This window comes from Brachyistius frenatus, unplaced genomic scaffold (assembly GCF_029030835.1).
Source record: "Brachyistius frenatus isolate BFR_SWC_R1_liver_20210118 unplaced genomic scaffold, ASM2903083v1 Contig_14, whole genome shotgun sequence".
Taxonomy (NCBI): Eukaryota; Metazoa; Chordata; class Actinopteri; family Embiotocidae; genus Brachyistius; species Brachyistius frenatus.
This window is the reverse complement of record NW_027210613.1, coordinates 3,126,026-3,147,257: the sequence shown is the minus strand read 5'-3', so window position 1 is coordinate 3,147,257 and position 21,232 is coordinate 3,126,026. Positions and strand designations below refer to the sequence as shown.

The 21,232-nt window shown below is 42.4% G+C and overlaps 1 protein-coding gene across 1 annotated transcript in view; it reads left to right on the top strand.

The window, feature by feature from the left end:
* The window catches only part of triob (trio Rho guanine nucleotide exchange factor b), a 106,958-nt gene extending 86,837 nt beyond the window's left edge, over positions 1-20,121 (top strand). The window contains 25 exon segments of the mRNA XM_069693183.1: positions 5,205-5,491; positions 5,590-5,760; positions 6,850-6,945; positions 7,498-7,646; positions 7,823-7,889; positions 7,980-8,083; positions 8,264-8,333; positions 8,485-8,574; positions 8,684-8,776; positions 8,897-8,947; positions 9,125-9,202; positions 9,494-9,685; positions 9,826-10,003; positions 10,221-11,107; positions 12,143-12,396; positions 12,527-12,656; positions 12,781-12,808; positions 13,237-13,399; positions 13,698-13,819; positions 14,022-14,100; positions 15,240-15,440; positions 15,678-15,816; positions 16,282-16,360; positions 16,363-16,467; positions 17,233-20,121. Coding sequence (XP_069549284.1) covers positions 5,205-5,491; positions 5,590-5,760; positions 6,850-6,945; positions 7,498-7,646; positions 7,823-7,889; positions 7,980-8,083; positions 8,264-8,333; positions 8,485-8,574; positions 8,684-8,776; positions 8,897-8,947; positions 9,125-9,202; positions 9,494-9,685; positions 9,826-10,003; positions 10,221-11,107; positions 12,143-12,396; positions 12,527-12,656; positions 12,781-12,808; positions 13,237-13,399; positions 13,698-13,819; positions 14,022-14,100; positions 15,240-15,440; positions 15,678-15,816; positions 16,282-16,360; positions 16,363-16,467; positions 17,233-17,651 — 4,232 coding nt within the window. The 3' untranslated portion in view covers positions 17,652-20,121.
* Positions 20,122-21,232: the final 1,111 nt, after the last annotated feature.

Sequence of the window (21,232 nt, the reverse complement as noted above, 5' to 3'; positions counted from 1 at the left end):
CAGGTGTAAAACCACGTTCTCTACGTATTCTTGGATTTCGCTGCGTCTCCTTCTCTCCACAATAAGAGCAGTCGTCTCACCTAACGTGCGCATCTGACTAATACGTGCCTTTTTTTTTTTTATGTCGTACTAAAACAGACACGCAATCACTTCTAATTTATATTTCCAGGTTTAGTAAATATCGTTGCGGGTGCTAAATTGTTCTATTTCCATGTCCCCTCCCAGTATTTTGCACCTTCAGGTAGAAACGCACAATATTGCATATGCATGCATTAAATTGCACATTTGAAAGACACAATCCTCACTGCACGTCGTTAGTAAATCAGGCCCTAAGTTGTAAATCTATCATGTTCTTTTGCAGCAGCGTGAATGAGTAGAGACTGAATTATAATTTAATGTAGGCAACTTGGAGATAAATGAGCAAAGAGCTGAGGACGCAGTTGAACTGAGGGGATGGTATTATCAGGAGGTTAAACACAAGTCTGATTCGTAGTTGCATAAGAGTGCTGAATGTTTGAACAGAATGGTGGAGACTGAAGATGTTTTGTAGTTTGAATATTAGTGCATACACGGTTTACAACACAATTGCTGCAAGAAGATATCCAAGTGACTCCTAATGACCATCACCTCAACGGTATGATGTTCTAATGAGCCTGCTGCTGAATTAACCCAGAAGTGAACCTTTGATCGGTAATTGCTCAGGAGACAGAGACGCCACTTTACTAATTTAATCAGGATAATCATTTTAGCAAAGCCTGTTGTCGGCAAACAAGTTTCTGAATGGCTAAAACTTTTAATTTAATCATGTTGACTATGATAACAATGACACAGTTGTCAAGAGGATATTTATGGTTATGGCCACTGTATATGTCTAAAGGCGATAGGCCTACTGACATAAATTGTCCCACCAGGATTTTTGCTATTTTAAGGTCAGGCTGAGCACATGGACATCCATTTAAACAGCTACATGCTGCTTTTGAAATAAGTCAAACTTCTATGATTGTGCACTAACACATCAGGCAGTAGATCAACAACATTTGAAAAACTGAACAATCCACTTAAGATCTGAAGAGACCTCTTGCATTAGTAGAGATACATTTCCATGTCTACTATTTCAGACCCTCAGATTGTTTAATGTGTCTCCACGTTTGTATTGCAGCAGACAGGTCGACAAGTCTTTAAGGATGTAGTCTTGATAAATGCCGTTTCACTCCAATTTAATCCTTATTTCTGAGACTCAACTGTAATCATCCATATAAGAACAAACGATAGAGGGTCCGGACTAATTTTCTGTCCCGTGTTTGTTTCCCATGAGTCAGAGCCTGACCAGCTGTTCCTGAAGTGTCTCTACAATGAAAGATGCCCTGCGGGGCGAAGGTCAAAGATCACGTCTTCTGTGTGTCTATGTGTCTCTGGAGTTATTTTCCACTGAGGAGGAATGTGTCAAGGCTGCTGACCCCGTGTTTCACCCATTTACACCCCTGTTAGCGCGACCTCTTCAGTCTAATCAGAGCATGGAGATCCACTAAATGCTTATCAGGCTAAAGTGTGAAAATTTTAGTCTTGAAACATGAGGGACAAGTGATAGATTACTTTCTCTTTTAGACGTTTTAAGCCAAAAGCACCCCACATGTTACAGAAGCTATATTTTACATGTATTTAATCCGCAAATGAATCAAAATAAATCAGTAGCAGAAGCTAATTATTTTTTGCCGATATCACACATTTATGTAATTTAACACAGACAGCATTCCCACAAAAAAAAAAAAAAAAAAAAAAAAAAAACTAATTTTCAAAGCTCTCGTGTGTTTCAATCTTTCTTTCTTTCTGATTGGATACGCAATTGTGAGCTGACCGTGTGAAACATTAGTCTCCTAAACGTGCCCCATAACAGCTGAGCTGTACTTGCTAACAGCATGGCCACATGTTAGGTTGTGACCCCAGCGTGTGCAGGAAGCACGGTCTGTTTGCTCTGACATGAGAAGTACAGTACTGACTCCTGGAAGCTTCCCTGGTACGTTCCCTTTAAAAGCACAAGTTTTTACCCAAGTTGCTATATTTTGAACACAAGTAGGTGTGTGCTGTGGGTCATCAGTGTGGCCTGTCAGTTGAAACGAGAGAAGGAAAGAAAACAAAACAATGGTTTACATTACACAACAACAGTCGCTTAAGTGTCCACTTACAGATATTTACCTAAACGATTCAGTCTTTTAAACACTAATAAATCAAAGCCTTCGTCAACACCTGTAGTTCCTGCATTTTAGTATGAGTAATGGATCAAATGTACACACTGAAGTAAACAGAACTCGTAAACAAAGGATTTGAAAGTCCTTGGAGACCAGCAAATGCAAAGGTATTGTGAGTCATCAGAATTGCGCCCATAAATAGGGATCCATGAATGCACCCGTGACTAAAACGTTCCAGGACAGGATCATAACCAACAGTTGTGACTCTGGTTTTCATTTAGTGCGTGCAGGGGAGATGTTGGAGGCAGGTAAATCACACAGCTTTTCTCAAATCTGTTTTAAACAGCCAGGTTGTACGCAAATGTTTGAGCGCAACAAAAGAGATTGTCTTCCATCAAGTTGTCCTCAAGCAAGACAGACAAACCTTCCACATTTTTTTGCTGTCTTTAAATAGATCCTTTGGGGGGGGATATACAGATTTGCAGAGAGTCCAAGTTTCCCCTTTGTAAGAGATATAACTGTATCCATCTGATTTTGTCTGGTAAAGAATTCATTTGCGGATGAAAACAGGATAAAAAAAAAAAAAAGATGCTCTGCCATGTCATATTCACCTGATATAATCTCAACTATGCAGCTCACGAACAGCAGAACCATTGAACGATTATTACTTTTATAGCTGCGGTTGTGCTGATGATAATATCTGAAAGGATTCTCAGAGAGGATGGCTTCAGAGTGACTAACGTGGGAGATGCTTGTTATTCTGGGAACGGTTCTTGCATGCGATGTGAGAACACATGCTCTGTATAAGCAGTAAAAATAAGTGTTCCAGAGGCTGAGTGACTGGCACGCACGTTCACATGCAGATGCATTTATTCTGGCTGTGTGAAAGTGCTCAATGAGGGAATGCAGAATTTCCACACCTGCCATTCATAAGAGCCGTTCAGCTGGGTCACATGGTTTAATCTTAAGCAGCTGCATCATTTTAACCACTTTAATAGCAAAATAATGGAGACGCAGGAGCCTGAATCTTTCAAACCTTCTCCTTTTTAGTCACACTCCTCCTGCACAGTATCTTAAGATATAGGTCATTTTTAATTCATGAAATTAAACTAATATTTCCCAATTCAGTGTTTTTGTTCTCAACATTTTGTTTCAACATGTTTTAATGCAAACAATTTAAAGTAAGATGATGGAGGAGGAGCGTGTCCTTGACTCAACCCTCATACAAATGCAATTGTTTTTACAGTCACTTCTTCTCTGAAAGTCATGTGTCCAATATGAGCCGAGATCTTCTCTGGAACAATAACTTTCTTCTTTTTTTTAAAACCAGTATCGCAGGGCTTTTAAATATAAATGAATGTCCTTTACAGTCAAGCCATAGTCAAATGAGTGCACACAATGCTGATTAAACCTTATCATTGCTGAATAAATATCTCTGTATTTCATAGTGTACAGAGTTTTAAAATCTGGTGTCTGGTGAGACATTCCCACACTGGCTGGATGAATGCATACTGGGCATGGTCTTTGAGCAGAGCATGTGCACCAGAGTCAGATAACTTCCTGTTTAGACATACACTAACTTGAATGGGGATAAAATAATTCAATCGTGCAGTTCTTCTAGACTTTCCAACTATTATCAATCCGAAGGGATCACATTCTGAGTGAAACGATTTATTTTGCAGGAGTTGTGACGCTCCAAATAAGTGTCTCCTCCATTTTGCAGACGCATTGGTAGCCACTGAGTAGACTACAGGGGAGCCAAAGTGCGTCCCAATGGTGTTTTTGTAATTACGTTAACAACCAGAAGGGGGAGACAAAGGTTCCACATTGCAATTTGTGTCACTTTATACCTTTAAAGTGACAGAATTTGATGGATTTTGCAGCATAGTGTGGTATAGATAGTAAGGTGCACTCTCCTTATCCTTGAGTGATATCTTGAAGTACTCCAGCACATTCAGGAAGTTTTGTCTTTTACTTTTCTCTCCGCTTGTATTAGCAGCACAGTGGGGGGTAGTCTTAAATCAGACCGTTACTGTTTGTTGTGAGGTCTTACAGGAGGTGAAAGGTTGGGCCCCATGAATGCTGTGTGGTGTAAGAGTTGCGGTCACGTTGCACATTATGGAGCACACCAAACTGACCTCGACATTATCATCCCAAGACTTGTGGGATTCTTGAGAATTTGTGTCCATATAACTTGAGCAAGACAACAGGTTTTGTTTCTTACTTCGGTAGCATGCAGCAGTTTTTTTTGTTTTTTTTTGTGATGGTAAAGAGAACTAAATAGGAAATGTTGGTGTAAAAAAAAAAAAAGGAGAAAGGAGTTTAAGATAAAGAATTGAGAGAGAGAAAAGAGAAAAGGAGTGACTGAAGAGAGACAGGTGGATGTATCTTTCAAGTATTCAGACAAAGCCTCAAGCCTCCCTTTATCCTTTCTTATTTCCTCACTGCTCCATTTCAAGCTGAAGAAGAGCTTCCCTCCTACAGATTCCCAGAGGAGACATCATCAGTGTGAGGAGGAGGCCAGCCTGCCTACTGCACATAACACAAACAAACAAATGCACACTTCTTTATCATACATCGACTCAGCCTCACATAAGCGTAGACGGTGCATAACGTGTATTTGGCTGTATGTGTTTTTCCATGCAGAAAGAATTCAGTTGTTGTCATCCAATATGAATCTTGTATTGTTGTAAGACGCAATAAATTGACAGGCATGAATGACAAATGAGTTATAGAACGTCACACATTCATATTGCAGAATTGTTTTGCCTCCATAGTGCCGTGCATTTGTGATATAAACAAACCTATCAGCAGTATTAGACAGCGTTAATCACACAGATTAGTTGTCTAGTGTTGGTCCTCGAATTAAAAGACCTGTCAATCAACGCAAGACTAATAGCAAGGTTTAATCTTGTGTTTTGATGATTGTTGAGATAACGCTGTTGTCTACATTTGGGGAAATAAATTGTGCCTTTATGCCTGTGTTTAATGTCATTATTGATCTCTTCTCTCCTTTAGACACCTTGTCAGTATCCAGTAACGACGCCCTGCAGCCAGGCTCCAGCCAAACCCTGGGCCCTCACAGCTCACCAGGCCCCAAACGTCCTGGGAACACTTTGAGGAAGTGGCTGACGAGCCCCGTGCGACGGCTCAGCTCCGGTAAAGCTGACGGCCACGTCAAGAAGCTCGCCCACAAGCATAAGAAGAACCGCGATGGCACCAGGAAGAATATGGACACAATGGCAGGCTCGCAGAAGGACTCTGACGACAGCGCGGCCACACCACAGGACGAGACCCTGGAGGAAGTAAGACCAGTGGATAGCCGTGACCCTGTCAGAACATACAGACCCAGTTTTGAGTCCGACCTGCAATTTCACAACCACTGTTCCTCCTTCCTCTCCAGCGTATGCGTAATGAGGGGCTGAGCAGCGGTACCCTGTCCAAGTCGTCCTCATCGGGCATGCAGAGCTGCGGCGAGGAAGAAGGAGAGGAAGGGGCCGACGCCGTCCCTCTACCTCCCCCTATGGCCATCCAGCAGCACAGCCTGCTGCAGCCCGACTCCCAAGATGACAAGGTGGGTCACACAAAGCAGTCTGTACACATACAGTACATAATTATACAGGGTGTGCAGGAAACTCAATACATAAAACCACATAGACAAATCATGGTTGTGAATTCAAGCTTAAAACAAATCAAAATAGATTTGTGTATTTTTGTATTTTAATTTAAGCGGTCCCCGTTTTTTTTTTTTTGCTTCATCTGTAATATGATGGTACACAAATAGAGATGTCACGTGCATCAATCAAGTCACATAAAAATAAGATAAAATAACTAAGTTTAGGCACACGCAAAGCAGATTGCTCCTCACGAGATCTTTGCTTTAACTTTAACTTATAATCATGATTTCGGTGTTATATAAACATCATCACTCAGAGCTGAACCTTTATTTTGGCACTAACAACGTTTCTTTTTTTCTCTTATTTTCTTAACGGTTGCATGTTCCTTCCTTCAGCATTATGTTGATTTCTGTTCTGCGTCCCTTCTGTCACGGTTTCCCTATCTCTCCATGTAAAACCACTTCATCACCTCCTTTATTTAACCACTTCTTTTCTTTCTTTCACTAACTAAACCTCATCCCCTTGGAATGTGATTATTTTCCTGTTGCTAAAGTGAATACTCCATTCACGTGTGTCTGCAGTAGCGAAGTGTGTGGGACTAAATGATCATGTACAGAGGATCCTTCAAAGTCATTCCCTGCAACCGGGCCTCAGACCTAGAGGCAAACTTTCTGTCCAATGGAGTATTAAGCAACACTGTTTGCTGTGTATAAGTTGTTTGACCAATCGTGGTGCGTGTGCTTGAAGAGCACTCCAATCCCAGATTTTGCCCTTGCACCTGAACCTACCTCATAACCCATGTTTCCCCGAGACCAGCCTGTGATTGGCTCCAACTTGGTCCCCAATTAACCCTTTTATTAGGGACATCACCAAGTCCTTATTTGGACATGTGGAATATCGGGGTCCTAACACAACAATGGTGAGCCTGATCGTATACAATCGCAGAGAATGTTTGACGACTGTACGCATGCAGCATGCCAAGTTTTATAACATTTGTCATGTTTTGTACTTAAATCATAACCTCCCGTTTTCTCTCTGTTTTTCAGTCTGCATCTCGCCTGTCCGCTCGTCCCAATAGTTCAGAGACGCCGAGCGCGGCTGAACTGGTCAGTGCCATCGAAGAGCTGGTGAAGAGCAAGATGGTGAGATAGAAATCATAAACAACACTTGCAAGTACTTGCGAATGCGGGGAGGCTGTGGCTCAGTCGGTAGAGTGGGTTGCACACTAATCGGAAGGTTGGTGGTTCGATCCCTAGCTCCTCCTTTCCACATGCCTAAGCGTCCTTGAGCAAGACACTGAACCCTAAAATTGCTCCCAGTGGTGTACCATCGGTGTGTTGTAAGTTGCTTTGGATAAAAGCATCAGCTAAATGTAATGTAAAATGTGGCACCCAAAAAACATTGTAATACATACACACACATGCTTTTGTTTTTTTTCTTTTTTCTGGTGTTGGTGAACGGCATCATGGCCTACTAGTCATCTGTTAGGACTGTGACTAACTACGCCAGCTGTCCTGTTTCAGCAAATGGACATTGCACTCTGGCCAATATCCCCAAGATGGTCACTGGCCTATATACATGATATTAAATGAAACATACTGCTGTCTAACAGTTCTTTCTTTCTACCTCTTCATTCCTCTCTTTTTTTGCTCCTCTTCATCCTCTCTTTGCCTCTGTACTCCTTCTTTTCTTAGTCACTGGAGGACCGTCCCAGTTCTCTATCAGTGGAGCAAGGCGACAGCAGCTCTCCGTCTCTTAACCCCTCCGATAACTCCCTCCTCTCCTCCTCCTCGCCCATCGATGAGTTGGACGAGCGCAAATCTGGCTTCTTCAAGAGAAGACAGTGAGTTACAAGCCTGTGTCTTGTTAGAGTTTCGATAAACAAAAGCCACTTGAGCCCAGTCACTTAATCACGTTTGCCTCCGTTTGTGTGCTTATATGGAACATTTCTGATGTTCATCCACGACTTAGCACCCCATTTGTATTACACGGTGACAATTTCTGTTTTCTGTCTGTCAGTTACGTGCTTCTGGAGCTGGTGGAGACCGAGAGGGACTATGTCAGAGACCTGGGATCAGTAGTGGAGGTAAAAAAAAAAAACATATTAAGGTATTTTAAGTTTTCAGACACAGTTTTTTGGGGGGTTTTACAAATTGGTCGACCTTCTTCCTTGCAGGGCTACATGAGCAGGATGAAAGAGGAAGGAGTACCAGATGACATGAGAGGAAAAGACAAGATCGTCTTTGGAAACATCCATCAGATCTATGATTGGCACAAAGAGTAGGCTGACATTCTTCTTTAGTTAACATACCCTGCAAATCATTCTACAAATTAAAAATACCAAAAGCAAAACTACCAGCAAGGCCTATACAACAGGAAAAAACATTTAAAAAAAAAAAAAAGAAAAGCAGTTCACACCATGTACCCGGACAGGTTAAATCATGTGTTTCTCTCTCACAGTTTATTCCTGGGAGAGCTTGAAAAGTGTTTGGAGGATCCCGACAGGCTGGCTCCTTTGTTTGTCAAACAGGTAAGAACTATTCACTTTTTCTTTGTATCCTGGTTTTTCTTCAAAGATGGATTATCAAGTGCATTTTATACAATTCCAACAACAGTGAGGGAATAATATGCCCCAACTTGTCACATCTCTTCTGAAACTAAAAAGTACCTTTGTGTTACAGGAACGGAGGCTGCACATGTACATTGTGTACTGCCAGAACAAGCCTAAATCGGAGCATATTGTGTCAGAGTATATTGACACTTATTTTGAAGTAAGATTGTTAAATCATTATACACCTTCTACCGACAGCGTAATCTCTATATTGCACTCTCCGTGTGATTAATCTTCATTAGAGATAATGTATTTTTGTCTTTCATCAGGACCTGAAGCAGCGATTGGGGCACAGATTACAAATCACTGACCTGCTAATCAAACCTGTCCAACGCATAATGAAGTACCAGCTTCTGCTCAAGGTAAATTATTCAGTGTTTTTTTTTTACATTCTGGGAGAACTAAAACTATTCCTTATATTAAATATACATTACTGATCATCAAAATCAGTATTTTTTTTAAACATTTGACCTCTTTCTCAGGATCTTCTCAAAATCTCTAAGAAGGCAGGAGCGGATACGACAGAGCTGGAGGTACAGTCAGATAAAGTGTTCAAGTTTCAGCACAAACTTTATTGAAGTGATAAAAATCTCCTCTTCTGTGAGCTGCATAACTATCTAAGCTAAAATTGCAGTTCTGTGGTATTTTTACTTGACTCGTATGCCAGCTCTTTATCTTCAAGTTTGTTGTCCTCTCATGTTCTACTGTAGAAAGCTGTAGAAGTGATGTGTGTGGTCCCTAAACGCTGCAACGACATGATGAATGTTGGGCGCCTTCAAGGCTTCGAGGTAAGTCTGCTCTTCATACAATCAGAAGTGTGTGCACGTCTGCAGAGTAAAAAGTGTCAAATAGTTATACTCTGCAGAAATTAATTTGTAGTTTCAGTCATCTGCCACTGGGTGTCAGTGTGCTGCCATTTTGGAAGATATAAGTAGTATAGAGTAGGTAGTTGGTTAGATGTTGTTTGTTCATTTTTTTTCTCTTGCTTGCTCCAAAGTAAACTTATGAAAACTACTTTCTCACCTCCACTGTCCATATCTTTCCTCTGATCCCCCGCACCTCTGCTCTTCTGTCCTCAGGGTAAAATTGTGGCTCAGGGCAGATTGCTCCTCCAGGACACCTTCATGGTTTCGGATCAGGACGGAGGACTCCTATCAAGGATGAAAGAGAGGAGAATCTTTCTGTTCGAGCAGATAGTTATCTTCAGCGAACCCTTGGACAAGAAGAAAGGCTTTTCTACTCCTGGCTACCTCTTCAAGAACAGCATCAAGGTGAGTGCAGCTCACCTCGTAACCTTGCTAACAATAGACTAACATGCATAAATTACATTGAAGCAAAATTCCTCCAGTTCCCTTTTATAAATCTTCCTCCTCACCTCTTTCTTCCACCTTCCCTGCCTCCATCACTCCAGGTGAGCTGGTTGGGTCTAGAAGAAAATGCAGAGGACCCCTGCAAGTTCACACTGACCTCCAGATCATCTAGCGGTAATCTGGAGAGGTACACCATTCATTCAACGAGCCCGGGAGTCAGTCAAGTTTGGGTCCACCAGGTCAGCCAAATACTGGAGAACCAGCGCAATTTCCTGAATGGTAAGATTGTTGTACTTACTGCTGTGGACACAAAATTACACAGTTAAACACCAGAAATGTTGATGGATTTGGTCCTTTAGAGTTCGAGGAGCGTCACGTTTGAGTTTGCAGGATTGCCTTAAAACTAATTCAGCCTCTTTTGTTATGTTTAAGGATTTTTACACTAAAAGAGTAATGTGACATGAGTAAAAATCTTACCCCTTGTCCTCTCCCGCAGCTTTGACATCACCCATAGAGTACCAGAGGAACCACGTGGGTGGTGGTGGGCCGAGCGGTCCACCCAGCAGTAGCAGCGGTAGTACTGCGGGCCTCCCAGGAGGCAGCAGCTCCAACAGTACCTCCAACATGGGAGGAGGTGGCGGTGGCGGCGGCTCTGGAGGATCAGGGGCCAGCTCCGCCTCCCTGTGCGGCCCTCGCACCCGACCCTCCCGCATCCCCCAGCCATCCTCACGACTCCCCCAGCCCGTACACCACCACCATCCCCCGGGCCCCGAGGGGCCCGACAGATCAGCAGGTATGTGGTCACCCGGCCACCCCCAGTCCTTCCCCTCTAACCCCTACTCAGACATCACAACAAACGGGGAGCTGTTAGCCCCTGAGGTCCCTAAGATGAGGATGCTGGATAGTCCTCATGGAAGTAACAGTAATAACAGTAACAGGCCATCAGGTTGTGTGGACGGCAGTATCAGACAGGCGCTGGGAGGCTACGAAGACACGCAGAAGCATCAAATGGCTGCTACACCACAGATGCCAGTGGCTCCTCTGAGTTTTTCTCTTAAAAGCCCTCGAGTGGGGACAGTTGCTCCCCTGATTTCACCTCAAACTCCAGGAGCAGGAGGAAAGGAAGCATTTGTCCCCTCCAGCCCAGCACATAAAGGAAACGCATTCTGGGCCACCGTCCCAGCTGTGCCCCCCTCTCCCACCAGCAGGCCTGGCTCCTTCTCCTACCCCAGTGACAACGGTGGCGGAGGGGACTCTTTGGGCCGAGGAAGTCACGGGACGCCCTCTCATCACCGCCACTCCAGCCACAGTAAGGACATAGACCGCATGAGCACCTGCTCCTCCACCAGCGAGCAGTCCATACAGTCCACCCAGAGCAACGGGGTAAGATGCCACGTCGAGGCCCAGGCTTCAGTGAGGTCTGGAGCTTCTCGCTAGTCACTAACCCCACCCTCACCGACCGGCTGTCAGTCAGTCCCTCCCTGCCGCTGGCTCTAAGAATGGCTTGTACATGCAACGACTGCTCCTGCTGAAACACTGACTGACTGAAGATTAACGCCTCTCTGAGTGCACTAACTTCACCAACATTGTGTGCGCAAGACTTTTCTGGCTCACCCAGAATGTACTAACAGTGTGGATCTGACTCACTCGCTGCTCAGAGCAACTGTTGTATCTGCTTTTTTGAGATGCTCTCTGAGCTTCAGTATATGTTTGCTTTTCCTCTGTACCTAATAGGCACTAACAGTTAGCAGATGGCTTCTACAAACACCATTTCTCTTTTGCATTCATTCTTCTGCGGGGAGATTGTCACCTGACTATCGTCGAACTGTGCTCATGTTTACGAGGAGCTCTTTCACGTTACCACCTTTCTCATTCTTTGCTGCAAGATGACTTTGTCAGAACTTTGCAGCAGTTAACCTTGCAGCTGCACCAGCTTCCTACAACTTCCTCTGAGTTTGTGTCTTCTGTATTTTTTTCAAGAAAATAGTTTTTCACTTGAACTTGTCTCTGCCCATGGAAACGTAAAGCTGTGTACTTCAGCATCTCTGGCCGGAGGATTGTAACTTTCACTTCACAACTTCTCTATCTCACATAGTGATCAGCACTAGAGACATAAACAAGTGCTTTATATACTTCGGCAATACTTCCATTGCTGCATGCATTAGACATATTCACAAAGTCCATTTTTCTTCTCTGATCCCGTCAATCAAATCCTACATTTGATTGGTGTAAAGCAACACTTTTCTACTTCCCTTTCAGACATGTATTGCATTTATGTATTTTCATGTGTGCATTTAATGTGTTGTTTGTGTGTGTGTGTGTGTGTGTGTGTGTGTGTGCGTACACGCGCGCAGTTTCATATTGTGCTGTTTGAATACTTTCGTGTGCATCAAGTTTTACAATCTTCTTCTCCGACAGAGTGAAAGCAGTAGCAGCAGCAGCAGCGTGTCCACCATGTTGGTGACCCAGGACTATGTGGCAGTAAAGGAGGATGAGATTAGCGTGGTGCAGGGTGAGGTGGTCCAAATGCTAGCCAGCAACCAGCAGAACATGTTCCTGGTGTACCGGGCGGCCAATGAGCATTGCCCCGCCGCCGAGGGCTGGATCCCTGGCTACGTATTAGGACACACCTCATCCTCCATCACACCCGATCTCCCCGAAGGAACCATCAAGTAAGAAGTGACACAAAAACAGGCAATTTCAGATGACACAATTCATGACAAACACATGGCTGTAATGATGATTGTGCAATAATGGAATTTAAAAACAGAAACTTCTCCCTTTTTTTTTTTTGTGGTCCAGAAAATCATTATCATGGCACACAGCACTTCGTATCCGCCGGAAGTCTGAGAAAAGAGACAAGGAGGGCAGGAAGATGGAGAATGGCTACCGCAAGTCTCAGGACAGCCTGGCCAACAAAGTCTCTGTCAAGGTGAAAAGTCTGAAGAGCACTCTTACTGCAATAAAACAATTTCTTTCTCTTTCCTTTTTTTTTTTTTTTTTGCTTTTATAGTTTGTGCAAGAACTCTAATTTTGTCCTTAAATTTTTATTTCAGCTTCTGAATCCCAACTTCATCTATGATGGTATGTACACATTGTTGGCTTCAACTAAGAAATGTTTGTCTGTAGTTGTACAACTCTCTTTGTGAGGACCAGTTTGTGCCCCTGCAAAGGGCCTGTTGAGGGTTGGTTTTAGGGTTAAGGTTGGAATTAGGTTTAGGGTTAAAAGTAAAGTGGTTGGGATTAGACGTGTAGTTGTGATGGTTAGGGTAAGGTGCTGAGGAAAGCATTATCCTCACTAAGATAGCCATACAAATGTGTGTGTGTGTGTGTGTGTGTGTGTGTGTGTATATATATATATATATATATAATATGTGGAAAGAAAGGAAACAAACCTTACAAATCCATGTAATTGATTTAAGTCATTTTGGTCTGTTATATTTTCAAACATGTTTCTTTCCTTTCATACTTGCAAACTTCTAATTTGTAATTTAATTTAATTTAATCTCCAGCTCCACCAGAGTTCCTCGCTCCTGTTAGTGATGCAGCATGTGAGAGTGGCGACAGCGTTACTCTGAGGTGTAAAGTGTGTGGTCGACCCCGGGCCAGCGTCACCTGGCGTGGACCTGACAACAACACTCTGAGCAACAACGGACACTACAGCATCTCGTACAGGTACAGCTTCAGTGTTGAGTCAATCATTCTCTCTAAGCTGGACAAAAACATGAGCAGTTGATTTCAATTCAATTATTGTAGCGACACCGATCCCTGGTAAGAATGCAGATGTGCTGTTAACGAACACATCTAAAGACATGAGAATAAAACAGTAGGCCCCTGAGTGGTTTATAGGATATACAGTCATTATTCTGAGAAATATTAAGTGCAACTGTACGTTTGGCATTTTGGTAATTTAATGCTTCACTTGGTGCATTTTGTCTCACTGTTTGTTCCCCTTCATTCTTTGTTTCTGCAGTGAGACAGGCGAGGCATCCCTGCGTGTCCTGTCGGTGTCTGTGGAGGACAGTGGTGTGTACACCTGCATTGCTACAAACGCAGCAGGCACTGTCACCTCCTCCGCCAGCCTCGGAGTCTCAGGTGAGAGTCCTGCCATGGTAGAAACCCTTTAACTATTAATTTGTCGGTGTGCTGCATTGCACATATTTTAAACCTGTAACACACTGAACTGTTTACAGTAGTAAAACCTTGACTCGTAGTTAATATAACCTTGACTCGTAGATAATATAACCTTGACTCATAGTTAGTATAACCTTGACTCATAGTTAATATGTGCTCTCAGGAACCCCTGATGATGGCAGTGAAGCTCTGTGGAAAAGCAGCTTTGAGTCTCACTACACAGAGATCACTGAGCTAGGAAGGTAAGATTGTCCCGATGAACTCCCCCTTAAATTTCAGATCCTCCATAAGGTTCTTCTTGACCACATCAAAGTTAATAAATTCTCAGTATTACTGATCTAATGACTAGTGGCAGCAATATGTTGGTTACAGCTGAAGACACCTGGATGAGGACGAAATGTAATTTCTTGCTTATTGTATACACTGGATGAGCTAATTAGTTGGAATACCTGTAAGAAGTAGACCAATACAGTGAACCCTCGTTTATCGCGGGGGTTACGTTCCAAATAGAAACCGTGATAGGCGAAATCCGTGAAGTAGTAACCTTTATTTTTTTTACAATTATTATACAATGAAATACTCCATAATACATTGAAACCAAAGAACAAAACCTTTTTACAGGCCCAAGCATTTGTTTAACAAATAAAAGTACTGTATAAATGTTTGTTTTTTTTACAAATAACTACTGTACTGTAAAATAATAATTTTAATCATCAATACGAACTGAAGGCTTCAAATTGCTGAGATCGGCACCGCCCCACTGCGACCCGAGTCACTGGATTAGAACGGGAGAAAATGAAAAATGATTATGAAAAAAAATACAAAGTACAGTAGGACAAATAGTGACTCGTGTATTTCACTGCTCTTCTGACTGAGCCGCTGCATCCTGACTCCGCTCTGGAGCGTTTTTTTTTTCTTCTAAAGCCCGCGGTGCAGGTGTGGTTTTGAAATTTGAAACTTGAAATTGCAAGAGAATTTGCAAACTTAAATTTGGCAAGCTGTTTTACGTACGTGTACATATTAAACCGCAGCGTTATTGACAAACAGGTAGAGAAGAAGCAGAGAGACTGTTTAGCCAATCAGAATGCAGAACACAATGCACGATGCAAATCCGTGAAGCAGCGAGACCGTGAAAGGTGAACCGCGTTATAGCGAGGGTTCACTGTATTCCCAATCCAAGAGTGTGTATCCTCCTGGGGTTACTTTTCCTGCTAGATCAGGTCCAGGGAAATGCATTATAGATCGAGTAAATATAAATATGAACCACAACTGAAGACAGTGGATATAAACAAAACATAAACAGAATGTTTGATTTCAGCAAATCTCAAGGTGCAAGGTGCACCACAATTTTAGATATGTATTTTTAATTTCTACTCCACAGGGGCCGGTTCTCAGTGACCAAGCGGTGCGACCAGAGAGGGAGTAAACGCACAGTCGCAGCGAAACATGTCAACAAGAAGTTGTTGCGTCGAGAACAGGTGCTGCAGGAGATCAGACTCCTCCAGGCTCTGGACCATCCCAACCTGGTCAGGCTGCTGGACACATATGAGACAGCCAGTAGCTACGTAATCGTACAAGAGATGTAAGTTCTGCAGCGTTTCCATTTAACTGTTGTGTCGCTCTCATTGTCTGAAAAATATATACCGATTGCTCCAGGGAATTTTTATGTCACTAATATGTGTTCTGTGTGTGTGTGTGTGTGTGTGTGTGTGTGTGTGTGTGTGTGTGTGTGTGTGTGTGTGTGTGTGTGTGTGTGTGTGTGTGTGTGTGTGTGTGTGTGTGTGTGTGTGTGTGTGTGTGTGTGTGTGTGTGTTATCAGGGCAGACCAGGGACGCTTCCTGGATTACGTAGTAAGCTGGGGTAACCTGACTGAGGAGAAGGTGGCTTTATACCTCAGAGACATTCTTGAAGCTCTCCATTACCTGCACAGCTGGAGGATAGCACACCTTGATCTCAAAGTAAACATGTATTCTTAAATCAGTGTAGAGCACAAAGAATTGCTTTATTATTTTCCTATTTTAAGTATTTCATTGTTTAAGTAAGTTTTAAGAAGAAATTGCAACAAAAAAAAAAAAAAATGATTTGATTGCAGCGTCTTCAATGACAATATTTTGTGTTTTTTTTCTTAGAACTTTATGAAAGTAATCTTTTTTTATGACAGTTTTCGATATCACCATGGATTCTGGGAGATGAGACTTGACAAATGACATGTATAGAAGTTCTGAGGGCAGTTTTTTTAATTTTTTTTATTTCTTCATCAGCAAACTAAACTGCTTTTTGTGTTTGTCCTCTCTACAAAGTATCACAGGAGTCCACAAGCCACTTAAAACAACATAAGCTGGATCTCAGTTTGGCCCAGTGGTTTCACTGGTGTTGAAGATGTTTCTTTGTGTCTAAAACTCCCTTTTGTCCTGCTCTGACAGCCTGAGAACATTGTTGTGGAACATGCGTCCTCCCAGCCGGTAATCAAGCTGACAGACTTCGGTGACGCTGTGCAGCTGAACCCTCCTCCTCCTACATCCATCCTCTCCTGGGCAGCCCGGAGTTCTCTGCTCCTGAACTGGTCCTGGGTCAGCCGGCCTCACTGATGTCTGACCTCTGGAGCTTAGGTCAGTAGAGAAATCTTCATACATTGGATTTTTAGCTCGAGCATTTGTACGTTCATTACATTTTGTCTTAATTCAACATTTTGAGGCTTCAGGTGAGGCTCTGCTGTTGTATATAGATTATACATTTCCACAGGAAAATACTGAATAGAAAAATGTCTTTTATTTAGTGAAGGATTGTTAAAGCAGTGTTGTTATAACGGGTATTTAGGAAGTAAACAACATGGCAAAAGTAAAATGGTGAATTCTCAGTCGCCTTACTATACATAAGTGGCATTACTGTTTTGATATATCTAGGACATGTGCATTATTACAGATTGTTGATATGAACGTAAATTTATTATAAAAATCTGAATCACTGAAAATGATCAGCTCATATTTCATCTCACTGACTGAGTAACCTGCTGATTGGCTGAGGCTTCGGTGAGACTGCAGGTAAATCAGATCTTTAGAACAGACTGTCCGCACTGTTATTTGCTCGTGAATGGATTGGATTTGGTGTGTCCAGACATCACCTCCCTGTCTGCATGGGTTGTTGTCGTAACAACGTACACACAGCAACGCTGATGACACGGCTTTCTGACGTGGAAGCTGCCAGCGCAGAAGTGCAGGCAGTTTGTTTTTGGTTTCCGTCTATGGACTGTTGTTATCGTTGTCCACTACAGCAGCAAAATCGTCACTCTCTGACAGCATTCTCCAAACAGATTTGAGCTGTTAGTCTGAACCAGGCTTAATTATCAGTGTATTCATGGAGTGGATGCTTTACAGGGGTGGTGACCTACGTTGTACTGAGCGGCGCCTCTCCCTTCCTGGATGAGAGCCTGGAGGAGACGTGTCTGAACATCTGTCGCCTGGACTTCAGCTTCCCTGAGGACTACTTCCAAGGCGTGAGCTCAGCCGCCAGAGACTTTGTCCGCATGCTGCTCCAGGGCGAGCCGGAGCAGCGGCCCTCCGCGGTGTCCTGCCTGCAGGATCCCTGGCTCCAGCCTCGGGGTGTGTTAAACAGAGATGCTGGACACGCCACCTTAAATCACACGCAGCCACCAGCATCTCCGAACCATTTCAGCACACACCTGGACACCTCCAGGCTTATTTCCTTCATCGAGAGACGGAAACACCAGAACGACGTTCGACCCATCGGCACCATTAAGGCCTTCCTTCACAGTCGCCTGCTCAACCACATGTGACCACCAGGAACTGCTTGCCAGTGCTGCTTTCTCTCGGTGCGGGTGATTTAAAAACCTACTGAGAGGACCACCAGTGACACGCCTACCATGATCCCCTCTTCCTTCACTAAACCACAAAAGTCGTGCTGCTGCTGACTTACTGACCTCTGCTGAACCCCCTTTGACTCTCCCCCAGCTCCCCCTCCTTTAACTTTGGCATATTGTTATTATGCCGGCACAACAAAATGAACTGCTGGAATCTCTTTGAGATTTCAAACCTTGACTCAGCAGGGAGAAACCGAACTTTCTCAACAAGCCAGCGTGAGCAAGTCTTGCGTTTCGGACAGTGTTAAAGAAAATAGGATACTGTATCATAAGAATACTTCAGGCTGCTTTCGGTTGAACACAATATTTTTTTTTTTTTTTTTTTTTGTAATGAGAGATTACTTTTTGTAAATGAAACTATGTACAGCGAGGAAACCGAGAACTCTCTTTATTCACACCTTTTGGAAAACAAAAGGGACGTAAGCAGACAGAAAACAAGAGAAAGGAGATGTGTGTGGAGAGAGTGGCACCCATCAGCAGGGTCCACTTATTCTGGAACAAGTCGTAACTACCAAAACCATGTTTTCCAGGAACACACTAAACTTACATTCAGTGCAATAGTTTGCTTATCTTTATTCACCTACTTCAGTTTGAAAGGTTAAACAATTTCAGTTTGTGACACCAAGAAAAATGAACTTGAACGAGAATTAAAGCCACTTGGCAAAGAAGAAGAAGAAGAAGAAAAAAAAAGCATATTCGGCAAAAGTTCCTCCGATTTCTACCTGCATCCGCCTTATTTGTAAATAACCTTTACCTGCTTTTCGTTATCATTTTGAAGAATTTGGATCAAACAAACAAAAGCTATTCCGTTTCGCCGAGTGTTAGTGAGCCCACGCAGGGAGGCGAGGTCGCTCCCTCAGCAGCTGGATTCGCAACACGAATAAACCGCTACTAGAAATGCACCCGTATTTTGCATCAGTTCTCATGTGCAATGTTGCAGCTTTAACATTTATGCAACTATTTATGAAGACTTGTGTTGTAGCCGTATTCTTAAAAAGGCATGTACGTACCTGGTACTGCAATAGATGTCTGTATTGTGTTAACTCTTATGTATTAAGTTCAGTATTAATATCTGGAAAACCCAGAGACAAGGGAGGGTTTTTCTGGAATAATGTATAAAAAAAAAAAAAAAAAATGTGTATCTATGAAATATAGGCACTTATGCTTTCATTTTGTCCTTGTTTTTATTTTCTGTAACAATACCAAAGTTGGCTATGCTTTCTTTTCCTGCTAGTGTGTGTGCGCGTGTGTGTGTGTGTGTGTGTGTGTGTGTGCGTGTGTGTGTGTGTCTGTCTGTGTTTTTTTAATTTTTTTATGATTTTTCATGTTAAGTTATAACATCCCACACTGAACCCAGACATACAACTGTTTGCAACCGTTCCGCGTGGCTTTATTTATTCTTATTGTAATAAGAAATTGTTTGGTGGTTTATTGCTGAAAAAAAAAAAAAAGATATTTCACCTGTCTGTTTTCAAGCTGTGCACAAAGTGGTTTGCCGTGCGAGTTTGTTTGGCTTCTGTAGGTAGATACTGGTGTATGTTGCTAGATTTATTTAGCATCTCGGTTTGACGTCATAAAACAGAATTGGTTTGACATCCTCACCGAGCAACAGGTCTGGAAAAAGTGCTCCTCGTGGCCAATTCAGCATGGACAGTTGCACCTTTTAGGAGACTCTTGTACCACCAACATTTCAAATATATCCCTTTGATAAATATCCATCAGCATTAACAGGTATCTGCCATGAAAGAGGTTTCCGCCAGTTCTTTTCATTTGAAATGACTCAATGTTTTTAGGTCAAGAAGTTGTTGAAAACTTCCTTGTTTTTATTTAAAGTGCCAGTTGAGTTGAGTCAACCTAGAGAGGTGGGTGAAACTGAGAAGGTGCATTGTTTCTTATTTGATTTGAAGGTTGGAAGAGTTACCGACAGATAATCTGAAGTGGATAACACGTTGAATTTAATGACTCTAATCGGTCTGTACAGTCTACGTCTCTCATTTTTGTGTCCTTCTTATTTATTGGTGTGGATCTGGGTTTCCCAAAATCGTGCTGTTGATCACTTTATCAAATCCTCTTAAAGCCTATTCATGGAAGAATATAACCTACGTAATCCAATGCCTTTGGGAAACCTGTCCGATTCATGATGTAAAGATGTACAGAGAGGGTTGCGCAGTTTGCCCGCACCCAGGATGTAAACCTCATAACTGTCATATTTTAAATACACATAGAACAAGACTGCAGCAATGTCATCTTGAATGTCTTATTATGACTTATTTTTACTTTTGCATGTATATTTCTTTGTACAGAAGATTGTGTTTACATGTTGCTGTGTGTTGTAAATAATTGATTTTGTCTTCTGTTATTTTGCCATTAAACGTACAAGGAACAAGTGGCATTACTGAAAATTTGTGCGCTCGTACAGTTCACTCATGCACGCCCACATATGAAAATGTAGTTTGTGTTGAAACTGTTTTCAGTCATTCATCATTTCCCAAAACTATCAGGTGTAGGAAAGTGAGGTGATGCTGTCAATTCCCAGCATGAGAAGAAATCAGGGGAAAACCCTTCACTGCCCATCAAAAGGAATTCAAACAGGAAAGGTATGCAACTAGAAACTGCTGCGTAAAACCAGATTGCACAGAGGATATGTTTTTGTTTTCAGTTCACATTAGATCTCGGGAGAAAACCAACACAGCCGCTGCACGTGTTTTTTTTTGTTTTTTTTGTATTCTTGCATAAAATTGTCGTGATGAATTTGATATTTGGAACGACCGGGGGGAAAACCTGCGTTTAAAAGGAAAAAATGAAAAGCAAAATAAGAAGACAGGAAACAACTCCAATGAAGATCTGTATGCGATCACGCGTAAAAAAGAACCGAAACGGGGTGTTATTGATCTTATCTGTCACCTGCAGATGCTGTTGCTCTGGATGAATCTTTGCATGCAATGACTGTTGTGGTGTTTTAAAGAACACACAGTTCCCCCACCTCCTCAATCCACTTCTAATGTTACTCATGTGCTCAGAGAACAAACAGAGGAGTTACCATAAAGACCTTTTTTTATTCTCTGATGTACATGTGATGATTATCATCCTCATGTGTTCGGCATTTGAGAAAACCATTTAAAGATGTCTGAGGAGGAGGAGGAGGAGGAAATGAATTGTGCTGTTGTTGTCTTGCAAATTCAACAGCTTCAAATCCTGTGAAATGGAAGCTTTGTTGTTTACATTCACACAACTGTTCACCTGGAGCACCTGCGTCTCTGCAAGTGATCACGCTGAACACTATTTAACACTTGTGTAAAAGGGATTCGGTTTCTTATCAGGTGTGAAATCCATTTTGAATTTAGCAACAGCAACAATTTTGCATGAAACCGCAGAGAACATGTCTGTGCAATGTCCACAGACAACGTGATCAAAATCTCATGCAAGAGCTGTGAAGTGGAAAGGTTTCTTTTGTCTTTAGCAGATGTTTATCTTGGCCTGACCTGTGAACAAAATCT